Consider the following 18,563-nt stretch of genomic DNA (forward strand, 5'->3'; position numbering starts at 1 on the left):
ATATCTCATTCCATCAGTGAGAGAGTTAACTACTCTGTGTGAGGGTAATGAATGAGCTTAAATGAATTTGTGGCTAGTTGGAAGCAAAGTCTAGATTGTGAACTCTTTGACCCTTTGCTGTGGTGAAGACAATGGTTTTGCTGGGCTAGAATGGGGAGGGGGGGGGACATTTGGGGAGAATACTCAGTCATATGAATTTTGTAAGGGGAGAATACTCATTGCTGTTGCATGATTTTAAAATTTTTGCTTGCTTTTACTTGTCATTACTAATGTTTATCATATAAATAAAAGAATGCATTACCTTATTTTTTATTCTTCATAATATTGTACACAATATTGATGGAAAATGTAGCAAATAAAGTTTTACATCTTTAAATTTTATAAAGTATATACAGTACCTTTAGTATTCTATTGGAATCAAAGCTCAATCTACTGACTAGGTCTATTGCTTGATGCAAATTGGTCAAGGAAACTGAGCAGTTTAAAGCTATGATGTCAAGAAGCTCAATATCCAAGAGGATACATTCACAAACAGGTTCAAGTCATCATGTTTCCTCTTCCACTCTGAAGAGAAGACAATGTCTCAAAACAGTATGTGATTATAAAAACTCCACTGCATTGTGGTTTTTCATATTCAAAGAGTTAAATACACCCTTTCAACAAAAATATAGAGCACCTCACTCATCTCTTTGCATGGATACAACTGTACAACTGCTGCATACGTCTACAAACAAGTCCAGAATAGGTCAAGATTTATAGTACAGTGACATATCACATGCAGAACAGCCCAAGGAATAACTGAATCCATATGATGTTATTTATGTCACAAATGTTTACATTACCAACAAGTGATGTCAACTGCTAGGCCAGTTGTTTTAATGTCTGTATTTTTGCATGCACTTAAGCATTATCCTATCACATCTGTTTACTACACTCTTTCATCAATCATGGTCTTTGGAGATTTGATCACATCCTGTATCCATACATCACAAGCAACAAAATATTTTCTATGGTAAGGTGCAGCTCAAACTGCCTTGACCAATTTGTCAAGAGAAACAGACATTATCAAGCAGCTCTGATATTGCTTACAATAAACAACACAATGTATATATAGAGGAATTTTTGGTGATACATCTCATGTTCTGTTGGTTACCTACTGATTATTTAAAAGTTTGTTGTTCTACTTGCAATCACCATTTTTACCAATACAATAACTAGTGTGAAAACATCCCTTTGATGACAGCTTTCATACATGTACATTTTTGAAATTTCTTTGAATTTTCCTATATAAAAAATAAAAAAACCTTAGAATGAAAAAACTGAACAATGCTGCTACTTGTTTTAAGAACTTCAAATCCTAAGTTATTAATACCAATCTGATTTTAAAAGTCTGAATACTGAAAGGATTTACTTTTTATCATTTAGCAGCCTAGACATTTACATTTTACCAAGAAAAACCTGACATCAAATTATTAAGTCTGAGGAGGCCGAATTTCATTGTGGCCTAAATGTCTTCTCTGGAGTGCATATGACTAAACTTTCAAAACATTCCTCTTTTCAGTAACATTTAAACAAGTAAAAAATGTGCCAAAGAAACTTTGATGCAATTGAGTTTACTGTACAGCCGCTACAGCGTATAATTAAGGCCACTGAAAATAGATTGATCTTTCGGTGGTCTTGGCATAATGCTGTATGAGCCGTGGCCTATCCTATATTGCTGCCAGAAGCACGATTATGGCTAACTTTAACCATAAATAAAATAAAAACTACTGAGGCTAGAGGGCTGCAATTTGGTATGTTTGGGCTAGAGGGCTGCAATTTGGTATGTTTGATAACTGGAGGGTGGATGATCAAAACATCAATTTGCACCACCCTAGCCTCAGTAGTTTTTAAGATCTAAGGGCGGGCATAAAAAGTGCGGACAACAGACAAAGCTGGCACAATGGTTTCCCTTTACAGAAAACTAAAAAACTACCCTTCTAAGTATTCCCTCTAAAATCTGCCCTTCCTCCAGCATCTTTTAAAAAGTTATTCCTACGGGATTTACAGTACAGAGAAATTTATCCATCCCTAATTATCTATCCTCAGGGGTCCCTCTGGGGTTGCTACTGTTTTGAATAATTTCTATACAATTTTTGCTTAGTTTTCCCTTCCAGTGAAATGTCTTCCCTAGCTTTATAACACTATTACCTCCTGATGAATTCTCTCTGAAATGAATCCTCCCATGAAATTTCTTCTTTTAAAAGCAATTCCTCCACTGAATATTCTTTGAAAATACAATCCCCTTTCAATTTTTCCCTTCCAGAACTAACCTATGCCTTTCTTTAACTATTTTATTCCTTAACCTTAAGCTTTCATTTACACACTGCACAAGTTGTATTGCCTTCAAGGCCTTGCACATTACACATATAACTAATTTGTGTATCCAACAGTTAATGGCAAGTAATTACTCTATATACAGACTACAAAACTTGTAAACCAGCAGACAATTAGCTTAAGAAATATGTACATCATTTCTAAAGCAGTTTTGTCATTCTGTGGCTATGAATTACCATTGAAAGTGACCGTCAAGTAAATAAATAAAAATTACTTTCAGCAAGTCTTCACCATCTTCTACATGTGACCAGACTAATAAGCATTCATAGCTAGTGGACAAGACAGAATGAAAAAATTCCAACAAAAGAGAGAGAGAGAAATAGTAATATGAGAATTTACAAAATCAGTACATGTATTTATACTTGAAGATGGATTTCTAACTCCCTTTAGACCTTAACCATCTCACAGCCTTCCCTGGGCCCCACCCCAAAACTTAATGGTTACTGCAGATGGGTTTGGAATTATGACTATCTTTTGTAAACACACAGGTCAAGTTAATGGGTTTCATTAATTTGGGGATTTTCCTTCTATATTTCTTATAATCCATGATCTTGCATTTGTTCTAGTTTTCTGTTTATGCATGTAAATGGTTAATGTGTTTCCCCAAGAAATTTTTAGTTGGATTGAAAAGAGGTGACAGAGAGGACAGCAAACTTTTTTCTGTCCAAGAACTATTGTCCGATACAAAGTTATCCAAAAGTAGTTTAAAGATTTACCTAATCACATGAAACTGCAGCTGTAGTAAACTGTGTATGAGCTAAAAATAGTTTTGACATGGGTTGGAAAGGTATGAAATCCTAGTGAAACTAATGAAAGATTTAAGGCTGCCATGTAACAAACATACAAAGATGCTGAGATTTAGGTGATAGTTTAGTGGAGCAAAGATGCAGGGGTATATCAGGTACAGCAAGAAGTTGTAACCATGGGCAGATTTTAGTTCCATGAGCTGATGGTTGTAAACTGAATGTCACTTAATTGCTTCAAAGCCAGTCACATGTTATGGTAACTTGTTTAAAGTAGTGTACAGAACATATTACAAACAATGCCACCTGGAAATCTTTCAAGTGTTTTGGAGGAAACTGACATTTGACTCAGCTGACAAAAACAAATAAACCCTATGGAAACTATAGTGGCAAAAATCTAGGTACATAATTTTGTCTTCATCAGCATCTCTCAGGCTTGATTATTCCTTCATGTTCAGTTTCCTCACCTGGCACAAGCATGCTCAAGAATATCTCATTTAGTAATATCTCTTCAATATGTTCCCAGAAAGAATTATGAGCTTTATACTATAGGCAATTATTAAATACTGTACTATGAAATATTTATAGAGCACCTTTCAAAAACTATTACATAATGAGAATGTTCAAAACCATTACATCAAATTGGTAACATTCATAAAATGAAAATATTGTTCCAAATTATACCGAGTAATGAATATTCTCAACAGTGCATTATAATACTCAAGTTACTCCAATAACAGATTGCCACCAGAAGTTAGCTATTCAGCGATTCATTTAGTGCTTTGTACAATCAACAGCATAATTTAATAACTAAACTTTTTCCACAGTAGTTAAAAGTTGTAGGTTATCATCAGTAGATCTTTTATTTGATTCCATCTGGAACTCTTCATGGAATTTAATTCAAAATGCTTTGGTTGCAATATATATTCGAGTATGAAGCTTTGACTCAATTTAAACCTGTAAAAAGAAAACTCATTAACTTAAGTCATAAAATTTCCTAATTTTTACATGTTGTGTGAGCTGTTATACTAATTAAATTGTTTCTTTATATTCTGAAGTAGAAAAAGATTAATACAGTATACAGAACAAACTACTTTACATGATTTTAGTATAAATGACATACTGGGCATTTTCTTGACATTTTAGATGAACTTTTGACATTCACAGAACATCTTATCAAGACACTATTACCTTTAACTAAGCATAGTTATTCAAGTACCCTTATCTGTTAAACAGATATTACTAACTATAATCCTACATTATTAGTGCATATCTCTGTTGAGACTCTAACAAGACCACATCTAGTCCTTTTGCTTAGCCTTAACCAAAGGGTTGATTCTACCTAATCCACCAAATAACTAGGGATACCTTAGCCCATTTACTAACCTGTCCACCCTCAATTAAATGACTAACATGTGTTATCTTAATCCACTGAATAATGGTCCTGACCTACCAATCTTACCTTATACTTCCAGCCCTGATACGAGCATGAACCAATCTTACCTTATAATAATGTCCACCATATGCTACCTTAACTTACTGACTAATATACCTTACAGTTAACAAATTAATCCAGCTATCTACCTTAACAAACTGGATAATGTACCCCACCTTAACCTATTCAATTGTGTATCCTAAATTGGTCCACTTGACTGACCTAGCATAGTATACTGAAATCCAATGGCAAACCTATTCATTTGCAACCCTTGAATTAATCTGCTAATCCAGACTAACCAATCTTACCATGATCTTTAGACTTAAATGTTGTACTTATCTTAATTTTTCAAAAATGAAAAATGCCATCTTCGCTTGTGCTATTAAGATATCCTAATTAACACTAGTGCAATTTGTAAATAACACTGATACATAAGAAATGTGTGTGTTTGTGTAAGCATACAAGTGCTACAATGGTAATTAGGATGGGAAAAATGACATTTAATAAAAATACACATATATATACAAATTTTAATAAACAAAAATATACACATGCAATAAAATAAAAAATAATTTACATCTCTTGAGCAGTAATGTGATATAAGAGATCATGTTGTGATGGCATTTAGAAGTTTGGATTTGTAAGATGAAAGATGGGTTTGTGTGAAATAATTTCATTTTGCTGTTGTGATGTTTTTTTGTTTTGTATGTGAGGAAGGAGTATATAATAGGATCTGCATTGGCAATTACTAGATCAGTCTAAGAGCTGGAGAGGACGAAACAAGCCGATTGCATCTGCAGAGTGTCACTTCATTGGCCACTGAATCAGAAAGCACTGATGGAGTGGCAGGACGAGAGATAAAAGGCAGATGGGACATGGGTGGTCGTAATGTGACGCTAGTGGAGGAAAGTTGGAGGTAAATTTCTGGGGGTGCATCTCTGGTTCATTCAGCTTTTTGTACTCAAGTTCAGTTTCTGCAAGGAGGTGTAGTGTTTGGACAGAAGAAACTGAAAACTGTGCCAGATTGCAGGGGCACTGGGCCCAGACGCTGTTAAGTAGTGCATAAAAAGTTGGTGGGCTCTTGGCTCCGTTGGAAGCCTTAAGTATAGTATAGCGTGAAAAAAAAAAGGAGAAATCATTTCAAAGAGGGAGACAGAAAAAGAATTAAGACTGAAGGTTGAGGTGAATCAAAAAAGTGAAACGTTACCGAAGTTGATGTTGACAGTGAAAAACTATGTTAGAAAAAATATAACATTGGATTTCCTAATTTACTGACAGCAAGGCTTTAAAGTTTTTTTTTTTTTGGTCATTATAGATTTAGGTTTAGGAATTAGGTTTAGATTTTCTTCAGGGTTGTGGTAATATTAAGTGAGGCTAATTTCAAGTATAGAAGCATAAGTTTATCAGATTGAGATTTTTTTTATGACCATTGTAGTATTAAGGTTATAAATTAGGTTAAAGTCGAGTTTCATTTAATAACCTCCAAATCTGTTCCCATCATATTGCCTCAATTGTGTACAATAAAAAAGCCCCTACAATGCCCACTTGCTGCCTGAGGTTTTTATTTCCTTTTTGAACTGTAAGCACGTAACATATAACAGCAATATTACTCCCTGCTAAGTTAGTGTCCCCTTGCCAAATATTCTAAAAATTTCCCAGTTTTGTCTATTAACTCTCCCAGTGTTGTCTATTGACTAAGTTTGTTTATAGTTCTTGAAAAGAAATCCTTCATTTTCTAGAAAATATACTGTACACAGAATGTAACATTCAAAGTTTCATTAAGATATAAAATTTATAAATATCACATCTGCTTAAAATGTTTAATCAAAAAAAAAAAAAAAAAAAGTCGAACCAAGAAGCATTTCTACACTTGAAATTAACTGTATTTTTTTTTTTTTTTTTCAAAGAAACCGTTCAACTTTCAAGGGACAATTCCTTTTCTTACCTTTAGGATATTCCAGTTACTGCACCCAGCTGGTTCCTTGAGACCTTTCTTGTTCAAATGACAGGAGAATTTTACTCAACTTGTTCTAACAAACAGCAGCCAATTTACAAAGACTGTTCTTACGAGAAGAATTATAACCATTTCCCCCAAAACTTCAAGTTCAAGCTTCACCTGAAACACATCAACAAAATTCAGTATGGAGACTTCAAAATAATTGGATTTTACTGATACTATGAACACTAATCAACATACTGTACTATGAGATAGAAAAATATCTGGATATGACAATCCTACTTTTACATCTAGTGTGGCCTTTCAAAGAGCACCTTCCTTTTAAGATGATTTCATGTGCTTGGATTTGGAGTGGTTAATCGGTTATTACTCTCAAAAGTGAGTAAAGGAGGTTCACACACAACATTTATCTAGTTGTTTTCAGAAATTGTGGTTGTTGGAAATGATGCTTATGTCTTTCATACACTTTTGGCCTAATATGCCCACTGACATGTGCAACCATAGGAATATAAGTGCCTGTACTATATTGAACATAAACATACATTACTTTGTGAATTTTTCTTATTACTTCCCCAACCACCCTTCAGGAACGACAACCACTCTTTGAATGTACGCAGGGAGGAATGGGTCGAGGAGTCTGAAAATATTTATATTCAGGATGACATGAAGTACTGTACAAGATTTTATGTAGGTAAAACAGTACAATGCTATTATGTAAGACACAAGATCATAAAAAGTTGGAGAAAATAATATGGACTATGGGTGTAACACTACACTTCAATTTCACCAAATGCAGAACAATATATTTTTCATGTTTATGCATTTCTGACAACTGCTATTGGTGCAACCTGCTCCCCCCTTTTTTTAAAACCTATGTTTACAACAGTTATGGAGGTACCCATGTGGGAACCAAGGATTAGGAAGGGGCGGGGGGACCAAAAATGAATGAATCACACCAACAGGAACGGTCTCAAATTCATGCATCACTAGGTAAGTACCATTCGGTCCTGGTCGTTTCAGCCGTAAGTCACTTTAGGCCGTAACACCAAAACAATGTAAGGCGTTATGTTTGTGATATTTACCGTTATGTTTATGGTACAGTATTTACCACTGTTACTTCATGTTTTACGTACATCCCCAAGGGGCTGGTACTAAACACGGTGCCCATTTTGCACATAAACGTGCTTACGGCCGAAACGACCCGAATGCATACCATTAATCCTGTTTTGTTCATGTAGTACTGTAGTAATAAATAATCTTTTTGGACTCATTTTCCATGAAAACTCAAAAAACATGTTACTGTCTAGTATTCCTTTTAATGCTCTCTACGGAATTTCATCATTACAGTGCAGTACCTTAGATGCTGACACTAAAAACATCCCCAAGCCTCTTAAAATTTACCTAATTTATATTCAGGTTCATTGCAATTTAATTTCAACTTTTTAATTTCCATTCATTTCTTAAAATCCACCAAGCATGACCTCTGTATTTCCTACATTCTTTAATGTTAGATAAAATGGTATGTCATAAAAATCTACAGGTTAATTGCATGTTTCTTAATAGCATTCCAGTCCAGATTACTGAAGTCCATGACTTAGGCTAGGTGTGCTACTGGACTAACTGTCTCAGCACTCAAATGAACAATGTTTTAGGTATTATATACTAAACATTATCAAGTAGTAATGCCTCTTAAAAAACAGATATACAGATATATATTCTACTATCCCCATGATACTTCTGACCAAGTTCTAATTCTGATTAAGGAAAGGTTTACTGAACTTTGCTGTGGTAACACCCCTCACTAGGTCAAGAAAGACCCTGGTGACCCAGGTCATTGAGGATTGGGTCCAAGGGGAACTAACCCCTTTCTCCCTGGCCAGGTATGAACCTGGCTTCAGGTTAAGTTAGGTTAGGTCAGGTCAGGTCACAACTCTAGTTTTTAATTTACAATGGCATAGGTTAGTTTAAATAGTAGGGCCCTTGCCAGGTAAGAACCTGGTACCCTAGGTTGGATGAGATTACAATATGCTATATCCCTGCTCTGAAAACCCTGGTTCCAATGGTGGTCCCTGTAGGCTAGTTGTAAGATATAACGGCTATTTTATATTGAATTCAATGTCAGAACAGTTAAAAATGTAAAATAATTTACAGGAAAACTATTTTTTCAACTCTGAAATAGAAATATGGATTAAAGTAAGTACATACCATGGAGCCGGGAAGCAGTTGCCTTGCACCAGCAAGAATCTCTGTCATTAAGAATTCTACAGCTCCAAATGTCATAATCTGCTTTAATAGGTGTTTATTCATACAATGGTGAAATGCCAACACTAAACTAAAGCCAATACGAATTTCTCAGTTGGGTACCCTGACCAACTCTTAAAGCTAAAATAAACGGAAAGCTGCAATACCATTTGACAACATGACACAAGTAGTAGCTCCGTGGTGACGACTACCTTCTAACTTGACTTTTTTTACAGTTTTCTGGCTGCTAATTATGTATTTACCTTCAAGTAGCCTAGGCCTATTCCTTGGTGACACGTAGCCTGCATATTAAATAAACCTTGTATTCCCACAGCTAATAACTTATTATGACTTTCTTTTTTATAAACCATGAGAAGGAAACCTTGATAATACATTGGTTCACACTCAGACGCTTTCCATTTATTGCCAGTCGGCAAAAAATTACGCGTAATTATATAAATGGCATTTACAAAAGGGCAAGGATATACCTAGGCCTATGGTACAAAACATGGCTAATAATTTGAGTATGTAAACAAGCCTATTAAACCATAATCCTGTCAAAAATAGATTTTCTGCAATACATACCTTAACATCACACATCTACATTACCACTATTCAGTTTAAACACGTAGGATATTAATGTTAATAATACTTATGGACCGGGAAGATCAAGAGAACAAAGAACTGAAACTTGACAGTCATTACCTTGACACTGTTGCCAACTACCATGGACCTATAATCCCTACAGACAGTCTGAAAAATTCCCTACTCAGAGTTATGGCCCCTACACGAACTGTATTATGGGTGCTTCGACAGCCGTGTTCAGAATGTACGAGTAATCATGCATAGCCTAATTTATTCTCTTAAGAAATGTCATGTCATGACAGTTAAATAATGAATTTAGTAAGAATCACTGGGAGAGAACTAAAGCTACCAAATATTGAACGTATACCATATGGTGTAAATATGGCGAATTGAAAGTGTCTTCAGCATCAAAGAAACAATGTCAGGTTTTGTCAGCATTATCAAGTTCTGTTTTCTCCAACTCTAATCGGTAAAATTGCTGACATATTTCCAGAGCTAGTTTAATAACATCACTATGAACATTTTGCATTCCTAATTCACGTTCTGAATCACAACACCATTTGTAAAAGTTTGGCAGATGAAGAGTTATGATAGGTAGACTGTTACAAACTCTCATTCATAATCATCAGTTTATAGCATATTTAGATGGATATAAAAAAATATTTATGGGTCTATAATGAATACGGTATACAGTGCACGAAACAAATGTCTGCATCAGTCAAAAGTGCAAAAGAAAAATTAAGAATTAGTTTTTGTAATCATACATTTGCTGTTTATGTAGTAATAAGTGCGTTTCAACTATTTCTTTAACGAAGTCAAAGGCAGTTTTCCACCCTTGGATTTCACGTTAGAATTAATGAATACAGAATCTTATAGCTTCAGCCTACTTGATTATGCAATAAACCACCGATGACTGCATCTGAAATTGAAGAATGGACTTAACATTTGCTAAGATAAGTGATTTACACCTTCAATACCTTACATAAAAAATGTTTGTCAGCAAACATCAGAAGTCCCTGCGTTGTCAACAACTTTTCCTGGGCGTCCAAATGTCCCTAAAAATTGAGGTAAGAGTCCCCACGTTTTTGAACATCCCTATGGTTGGCAATACTGAACACTAAAGCAAGAGTACGACAGTTTATTTTCAGCACCGAGTACCCCATGTATCGACAGTTAAAAGTTTATGGACTTCATAGATTATTGAACTGATTAAAATAACTTTCCTTCTTTCTTATCCGTAGAGCACAATGTCGCTGAATTCTAATGTTTTAATTATACGGATCGTACATCTGGCAAGTACACATGCTAAGCTCACTTCCACGGAAAAAGTTGAACTCTGCATCTGGTTTGCTTTTCCCTAACATTCACCATACTTGTAATGTAATAATGCAAACACTCAAGAAATTCATTAAAAAATACATATCCTGTGCAATCCGTCTTTGGTTTTTAGTTTTTTTTATTTGCATAAATACGAAAGTATATGGGAACTACGAAAGTTGTAACTCACCTTGATTTAGGAGCGTTATACAGGTCTCAATCAGAATTTGAAGTGTTAAGCATGTCTTTCCCGGTTGTGCTATGGTTCTTACGTAGTTGGACAACATTCGTCCTGCTTCTGGCCTGCTAAGGGTTGTTAAACAAGTGAATTATGTTCCTCAACAGAAAGCTGCCAATTTTCACAAACTATCATTTTCTGGCCCAAAACCCTTGAAATTGTCATGGGTGGGCAATTCATTTTAATATACCAGTTACGATGGATAGTCATTTCCATTAGATAAATCCCATCGTAATCTGTGAGGGCAAACGCGTTAACCATTCAGGTACCATTCTTCAGATACTAAAAATCATTGTTTTACCACCAACATAGTATTACTTTTGGTAGCGCCACTTTCAATAAAGTTTTGAAGAGGCAGTATGTTCTTTTTTACACTGTCGTGAAAGTGTGCATTGGAACAACGAGAATCAAAACTGCAAGAACGCTCCTAAGTAGGATGCCACTAACAATGCCATTGCAGAAATAGCATCTATAACGTTCAGTAGGCAGTTTCCTTGCCCTTTGCAGAACTAGACTGATCACAAAGGCAGAGAGACGTTCCAATAATACACAAGACTGGGATTGTCAGGTGAGGGTTTGAAACCTTAAGGATTTTGAAACTTGTACGACGAGGATTGTCTTTTATTGCAATTAAAGTACAATTCAATGACAATTTGTTTAATGGATTACATCATTTTTACATGAGCAGATTCATCTGAATATTTTGTATACAGTCTCCAATTCTAAAGGCAAAAAGATTATTGTTATTGACGCAAGTGTACGATTTGAACATCAAATTGTATATGCATATATAATTATATATATATATATATATATATATATATATATATATATATATATATATATATATATATATATATATATATATATATATATATATCGTTTGTCAATCACTCTTTTAAAACAATGAATCTGCTGGGTTCTTAAATGTAAATCACTCGCAACAGGCTGTTTGACAGATGTGAGAACCGATGGTAGCTTCTGTGTATCAAGTATACAGGGAATCTCGAAGGAAGAGGTGAAAGTGATGGTAAAAAGCTTTCGAGAAAACCGCCAAAAAAAAAAAAAGAAAAATCAGACGTGGATTACTAAATCATGTAGTGTCTACCATCAACTCCAAATCATATTTAACAAAGAAATAATGATAAAACTACTATTCTTTTCATATTTCAAATAAAATCCGATAAGGAGGGAGCCGTCTTCGTCTCAGACTACAGGTACAAAGAGCCAAAAGGATTTGGAATGTTCCTACATAAAAATTTGTTGGACGAAGCTAAGAATTCTATGCTTAGAGAACTCACACGAAAAGTTTTGCACAATATATTTTTCTCTTCTATGATTTATACAATATGATTACACAACTCTATGTTGTTACAAGAATAAGGGTACGGCAACTTGTGTGATACCAAAAGGGGGTGAGCGAATGCAAGTGGAAAAAGACGAGGAAGAAGGAAAAGAAGAAGAATGGAGAGATCTGCAAAACTTGGTCTAGGCTCGTATGTTCGGACAGAGAACGTTAGGTACGGATAATGATACTCGGTCTATTTCAGAGGCTACAACAGAGCTCCAAACAGCTGTCCAGTGACAGAATTTCTCCTCCGTCTTCTTTCAAGTGAGACAGAGCAGATGAGCGTCCTACAAGACGGGAAGTATGCGGTGGAAAATACTCGAACCGTTACCAAATTTGGTTCGTGGACTTCTCTGGCCGAACACACTCGCTAACTTTAAAATGAAATAACGAAAATCAAGAGTATTTCCCAGCCTGAAACACCAGTTTTGTAAAGCAAGGGAGCAAGATGTTTATCACAAACACACGTGCTATTCGAACCTGAGGGGAGAGCCTAAATAAAGAGAGGCACAGAAAGGACGAATGTAATAAAATCAATAAAAAATTAGATGAGAAACAGATTCAAGCCACAAGGGTCGGAGTGCGAAAACGAGCTATCGTTGTACTGCTGATTTTCTCTAAATTTGTTTTCGTCATAAAACAGGGAAATAAAGTTCACAGACAAAATAATCCACATCTTTCCAACACTTCTAGAAAGACGCTCAGAGAAGGCAATGGCATTTGATTATGTAATGTTCCCTAAGTCCGAAATCTAACGCTGCCGTTAGACTGATATGTATATGTGGTCCTTTCCATAAAATATTTAGATGAAATAAGTTATAACCCATTAGAATGTACTGAGAGATATTTCTAAGGACATAATTGAAAACACGAGTGTTGACAGAGGTAAATTAATGTCACACGCAATAAAGAAACACTAGACTCATAAAAATTGTCACGGTTAAACAACAGAACAAACCTATTTATAGGAAGAGCAGAGGAAGTACGAGAAGGAAAAGCTACCTCAATACAAATTCCAAGGCCTATTGCTGGTATTTTCTCCAATATACAGTAAACTTCTCACAGCATTACACAAAATTTATTGTTTTTTTACGAACTAGTAGACTAAACGTCGTGATGGAGAGACAGGGAGGGACAGAGACAGAGACAGAAAGAGAGAGGCAAAGAGATGGGGTGTTGATCTGGCTGGGGGAGTAATGGTATCATCTACGCTCTTCAAACGGTCAAAACTAAGTATGATTTATGGACATGGGGACTTTTGGCTTTTTTTGGTTTTTTTAAGAGTTTGTCCTCCTCGTTTCTCTTCGGAGAGGGAGGTCTGGAGACGTCCTCCACCTGCAAAGAAAAAAGAAGGAAATAAATATGCTTGGGTACTTGGTGAACGTAATTAGAACATAATCCTAGGCTTACCTGATAATTCTGGTGGACTTATGAGACTAGTGCCAACATCGAACTCTGCTCTGTTCAGATAATATTCAAATATCTAGCTCGTAAATTGCAATTAACGAAAATAAAAAAATCATTATGGGACTTTATCATATAGTTTGTGTTCTGTTGAACTACATATTATCATCATAAATACGATAAAAAAAGACACAAGCACAATGTAACAAGTATTGTTATTTTTTGTATACACGAAACGATATCACAAAATAATAATTTCCCAAAATTATAAATGTAAACAGTTTATTTTTTAGTTTATTATATATATATATATATATATATATATATATATATATATATATATATATATATATATATATATATATATATATATAGAGAGAGAGAGAGAGAGAGAGAGAGAGAGAGAGAGAGAGAGAGAGAGAGAGAGAGAGAGAGAGAGAGTTCCTTTTAAAAAGTGGAAAAATGACATCAACACAATTATTTATACCTTCGTTACAGAGACTCTACAAACATTATGTCACTCATTAATAACACGTGATTTTTTTTTTTTTTTAGCAAGAACACATCTGTTCTTAAATGCGAAATTCCACAGATGGTAACGAACCACGGGATAAAGTACTTCAGTAATTTTTTTTCTGGAAACTTTCATTCTGATTTCATAAATCTTTTTTTGTGAGATAAACACTACCTTAAATTCAGAATATGAAACTGTATATCTTTGGTTCACAAAAATATACTTTCACAGCCTGTAACAAATTCAAGTCTACTTTACAGTTTTCCAAAATACAGAACAAAGCAACGCTAAGTAGAGACCAAACGAAAAATAAAAAAAAACCTTCGCTTTGCAACCACACAGTTCTAAACGAGGCAGAACACGAGCTCTCTAATTGCCCCAAGTGGCTGCTTTTAACGAACAGCCGTCGCGCGGGAGTCTCGTTCGCAAAATTTAGTCTAGGGCCTGAAGCTCCGGAATGAGTTAATTCGTACCGAGTGACACAACGGAAGGAGCTTTCAATTCATTTGCCACGGTCGTCCAATCAAAAGCCTCGCGCTCTTTTGTTTTTCCTCTTCTTCTTCTGGGCGTTTCTCCATCGGACAGAAGCGACATGATTTGCAATCCGGCTTTTCGTTCTCGTTGGAGGAAATTCAGGGAAATTTCGCCATGACAACAAACGCGTTTATCGAAGAGTAAAGTCATTAGGAAGTAAAAGTAAATGAGACGGGTACAGTGAATAAGTAATTCTATTATTTTACACGTTGAAATCCTGGAATAACATCGCTCTAAGTTCACAGGCTGGCGAGATATTCGATAATAGGTGTGTGAGAGAGAGAGAGAGAGAGAGAGAGAGAGAGAGAGAGAGAGAGAGAGAGAGAGAGAGAGAGAGAAGTAAGTACAGACTTCCCATCCGTCTCCTAGACTTATAAAGGCAAGAGCCTGTAAGTAAATGAGAAAAAATGTGTCCAATTACGTTAATATACTTTCATAAAAAACTCTCATTCAAAACCGGTGAGAGAGAGAGAGAGAGAGAGAGAGAGAGAGAGAGAGAGAGAGAGAGAGAGAGAGAGAGATGCTGGCTCACCTCAGCCCCTCATTCCGAGGAACCCCGATGGTGCTCTTTTATCCATGCTGAGCTCATCGTCGGTCTGGTCGTCGTAGACGGACTTTTTGCCTCGCATCCCGAGGAATCCGGAAGGGGCTCGCTTTTGCTGTTGTCCTTCGGCTGCCATCGCGGAGAGGACCTGTCCGAAAGGCACGAGACGTTAGTGTTCTCATATACACAGGATTTTGTTTAATACTAAGATGGGTATGAATAAATGAACTACACAACATTGCCCTAGGCCTATGTGACAAATTATACAGAATAACTATACGGCACTCCCCTAGAACTATGTGACACAGTATACAGAATAACTACACCACAATCCCCTACACCTACGTGAGACAGTACAGTATACAGAATAACTACACAACTCTTGCCTAGACCTACGTGACACAGTATACAGAATAACTACACAATATTCCCCTAAACATATATGACAGAGGACAGTACACAGCATGAAGTCAGTCTGAAAATAGGTTCTAAGTTTAACTTGGTAACAAATAAGATTTCATTTATGACTTACTTGAAAAAGGTTGGTTTTACATGTAAGTGGTAAGCATTCATACACAAAACTATATTCCTTATGATATTACGCATGCAATTCAGTACTGTGGTTCCACTTGATTTTCCATAATTGAGTCTCTCTCTCTCTCTCTCTCTCTCTCTCTCTCTCTCTCTCTCTCTCTCTCTCTCTCTCCCGGAGCACAAAAATGACAAACTGCAAAATGCCAATGGAGTTGTAAAGTAACATCTTGAAATAGCAAATGACTGACTTAGAGAATCATGCCAAATTTAAACTCAATCATATTCACTGACATTTAACAAGCAAGAGTAATAACAGTCATAATGACTGAAAGACAAAACAAAATAATCGGCAATAATTGCAACTCATTATTTTTTTTGGAAGTGTCACTAAGCAACTTCACTGTTACACGAAGGCGTGTCATTATAGCAGTAGGGAGTCGGTGTGTGTTTGAAAACAAAGCCGGCAGCCATTGTCGTGATTGCGTTTTTGTTTTTTGAAATTGGAAAACAACGCGGAAGTGATTGCACAAAAGTTTAATAATGGTTATTAATGATTACTACAAAATGATAAAATAATAAAACTACTTGAATTATTAGTTTTTTTTTTAAGGAGGGAGGTTGCAAGGCTTACACTTGTACGTAATACTGAAATAAAACCTCTCGTTGATCTATGAGGTTTTAAATAATGTTACAAAGCTTGCACCTCTATACATTTAATTAAATTATTTACTTTATATTGATATGTTTTGTAAATAAGGGCCTGATACAATACGAGAGAGAGAGAGAGAGAGAGAGAGAGAGAGAGAGAAAGTTACCCAACAGTTCCTACGGTCGTCCACCTCGGAATCTCCCAACCGGAAACGCGGGAAACTTTCTTCAAAACTTTAGTCAAACTGGCCTAATGCTGTATGGGGTTCGTCGCGAAAGTCTCCCAAAAACTTTTAATGACTCCATTTCCTAAGGGACTACTGACCTTCAATTGACCGTGATGAGAAGGGGAAGTATGCCTATTTGTACATCAAATGTGCTGTTTACACAGGCAATTACTGAAGTTTTTTCTAAGGGGGGTGGGGAGGACACATGGGGATTTTGGATACCGCTTTGTATATGGTAACCCACAATATCACTATCATTCAGATGATTAAACGCAAAATTTGCGATATAAGATTATTCACGTGCATATAGTCATATAGCCTAAATAACTCGCTCAATAAATGTAACGAAGTTTGTCATTAAAATAATATCATACCTTTTAAAATTCATGCTGTATAGTATTCGATTCGAACATTGTAACTTACATAACTGTAGTAACAGTGTCATGTCAACAAATTTCAAGGAAAAAATTAGTGATATTTTATCTGAAATTTATATTTTGTTTGAAGTCTTGATATTTTGTCTAAAACTTTAACACTTTGTTTTGAAATCTTGATATTCTGTCGGAAAAGTGGTGTGGCAAAAAAAAAAAAAAATAAACCCTATACAAAATGCTGAATTACAAACAGCAAATATTTTTCTTCAATCCTTTTAACTGTGAACATGGCCAACGGAGGCATACACACTACACGACAAAAACAGGCTTTCCTGGTTCTGTAAAATGATTTAAATACTCTTTTAATGTTTAAAGCTTACTTTCATTTCCACATTAAGGTTAGAATGTCTTTCATTTCCATCATTACATTTTTTATCACAGCCGCCACACTCATTGGTCGAGTCATTCATATATATGACTATTAATCTCATTCAATAAGAAGGGAGTATACCCTCTTTTAAACAGGTTCTGTCAAATAGAATTTCAGCATCAGGTGAACTGAATTCATATAGCGAGTCTTTCCAAATCTACTTATAATTATTTTCTCACTGTTATGTAAAAGTTGGCCAATGTTCATATTATGGCTAAGAGGATAACACAGAAGTTCTGAGTTCAGTAATATTATTCGGCTTCATTTCTCATGATGCTGTCAGCAATTGTATTTAACAGAGTCAGTGTTATTCTAATGACAAGACGGCTAACGATCACAAGACTTCATCCCTTACCTCAATGAGAGCATCGACTTCTTACCTCAATGACAGTATTTATTCTCCTTACCTCAATGAGAGAATCTACTTCTCCTTACCTCAATGAGAGTATCTAATTCTCCTTACCTCAATGAGAGCATCAACTTCTTCGTCGTCGTATTTCTTGCCCCTCATGCCAAGGAATCCGGAGGGAGCCTTCTTGCCTCGCATGCCCAAGAATCCTGCAAAGTGGGTATGGCGTTAGAAAAAAAAAAGGACCAAATAAAATCTCTGTAATATACCTGTTGTAATCAACGACAGGTGGTTTGAAGAGGAGGCCCACGGGGATAGCAACTATTTGCCCTTGTTAAGTACTGATGTGCTCGATTCCAATGGGGAGAAAATCTCTATCAAAACGTTAAAGATTTGTGGATGTTGGTAAGACCGCAAGGTAAATTTCATGATGTACGAAATTCTCTGAGAATTACACATTTATTTGTACAACGATCTATTCCTTGTGATAAAAATTTTATTATCATCTTCCGTATCAGAACTTCCATATCGGAATGATAAGAGATTTTTTGACCAGGCCAATAATAATTAAGGGAAAAAATGTACTATTATGTGATACGATGGATAATTTTTCCGAGGCTATAAGGGAAAAATCCTCGTTGAAGAGACCGAATACTTTTCATAAATGTATTTCGAAGGATTTTGTGATTTTGCTAAAAATATTCGGGATATTCGTTACAATTTTCCCGTCAGTATTCAGTGTTATTGTATCAACGTAATTCTACA

General features: G+C 35.5%; 1 protein-coding gene and 1 long non-coding RNA gene across 4 annotated transcripts in view; both read right to left on the reverse strand.

Moving 5' to 3' along the window:
• Positions 1-297: 297 nt before the first annotated feature.
• On the reverse strand, positions 298-11,366 carry LOC136826150 (uncharacterized). 2 transcript variants are annotated; one of them, XR_010849526.1, is made up of 3 exons: positions 10,845-11,366; positions 6,500-6,670; positions 298-4,076 (listed from the first exon to the last, which is right to left on the reverse strand). It is a non-coding gene; the product is annotated as an uncharacterized lncRNA (long non-coding RNA). The 2 variants fall into 2 exon arrangements; XR_010849525.1 differs by lacking the exon at positions 10,845-11,366 and adding an exon at positions 9,338-9,475.
• A 133-nt stretch (positions 11,367-11,499) lies between these two features.
• Tk (Tachykinin) overlaps positions 11,500-18,563 on the reverse strand; it is a 369,960-nt gene continuing 362,896 nt past the window's right edge. For both annotated transcript variants that reach the window (XM_067083166.1, XM_067083167.1), the window contains exons 4-6: positions 17,913-18,007; positions 15,225-15,384; positions 11,500-13,575 (exon numbers count right to left, since the gene is read on the reverse strand). In XM_067083166.1, the coding sequence (XP_066939267.1) occupies positions 15,226-15,384; positions 17,913-18,007 (254 nt within the window). In that variant the 3' untranslated portion in view covers positions 11,500-13,575; position 15,225. The remainder of the gene's footprint in view (positions 13,576-15,224; positions 15,385-17,912; positions 18,008-18,563) is intronic.

This window comes from Macrobrachium rosenbergii, chromosome 40, assembly GCF_040412425.1.
Source record: "Macrobrachium rosenbergii isolate ZJJX-2024 chromosome 40, ASM4041242v1, whole genome shotgun sequence".
Lineage (NCBI taxonomy): Eukaryota > Metazoa > Arthropoda > Malacostraca > Decapoda > Palaemonidae > Macrobrachium > Macrobrachium rosenbergii.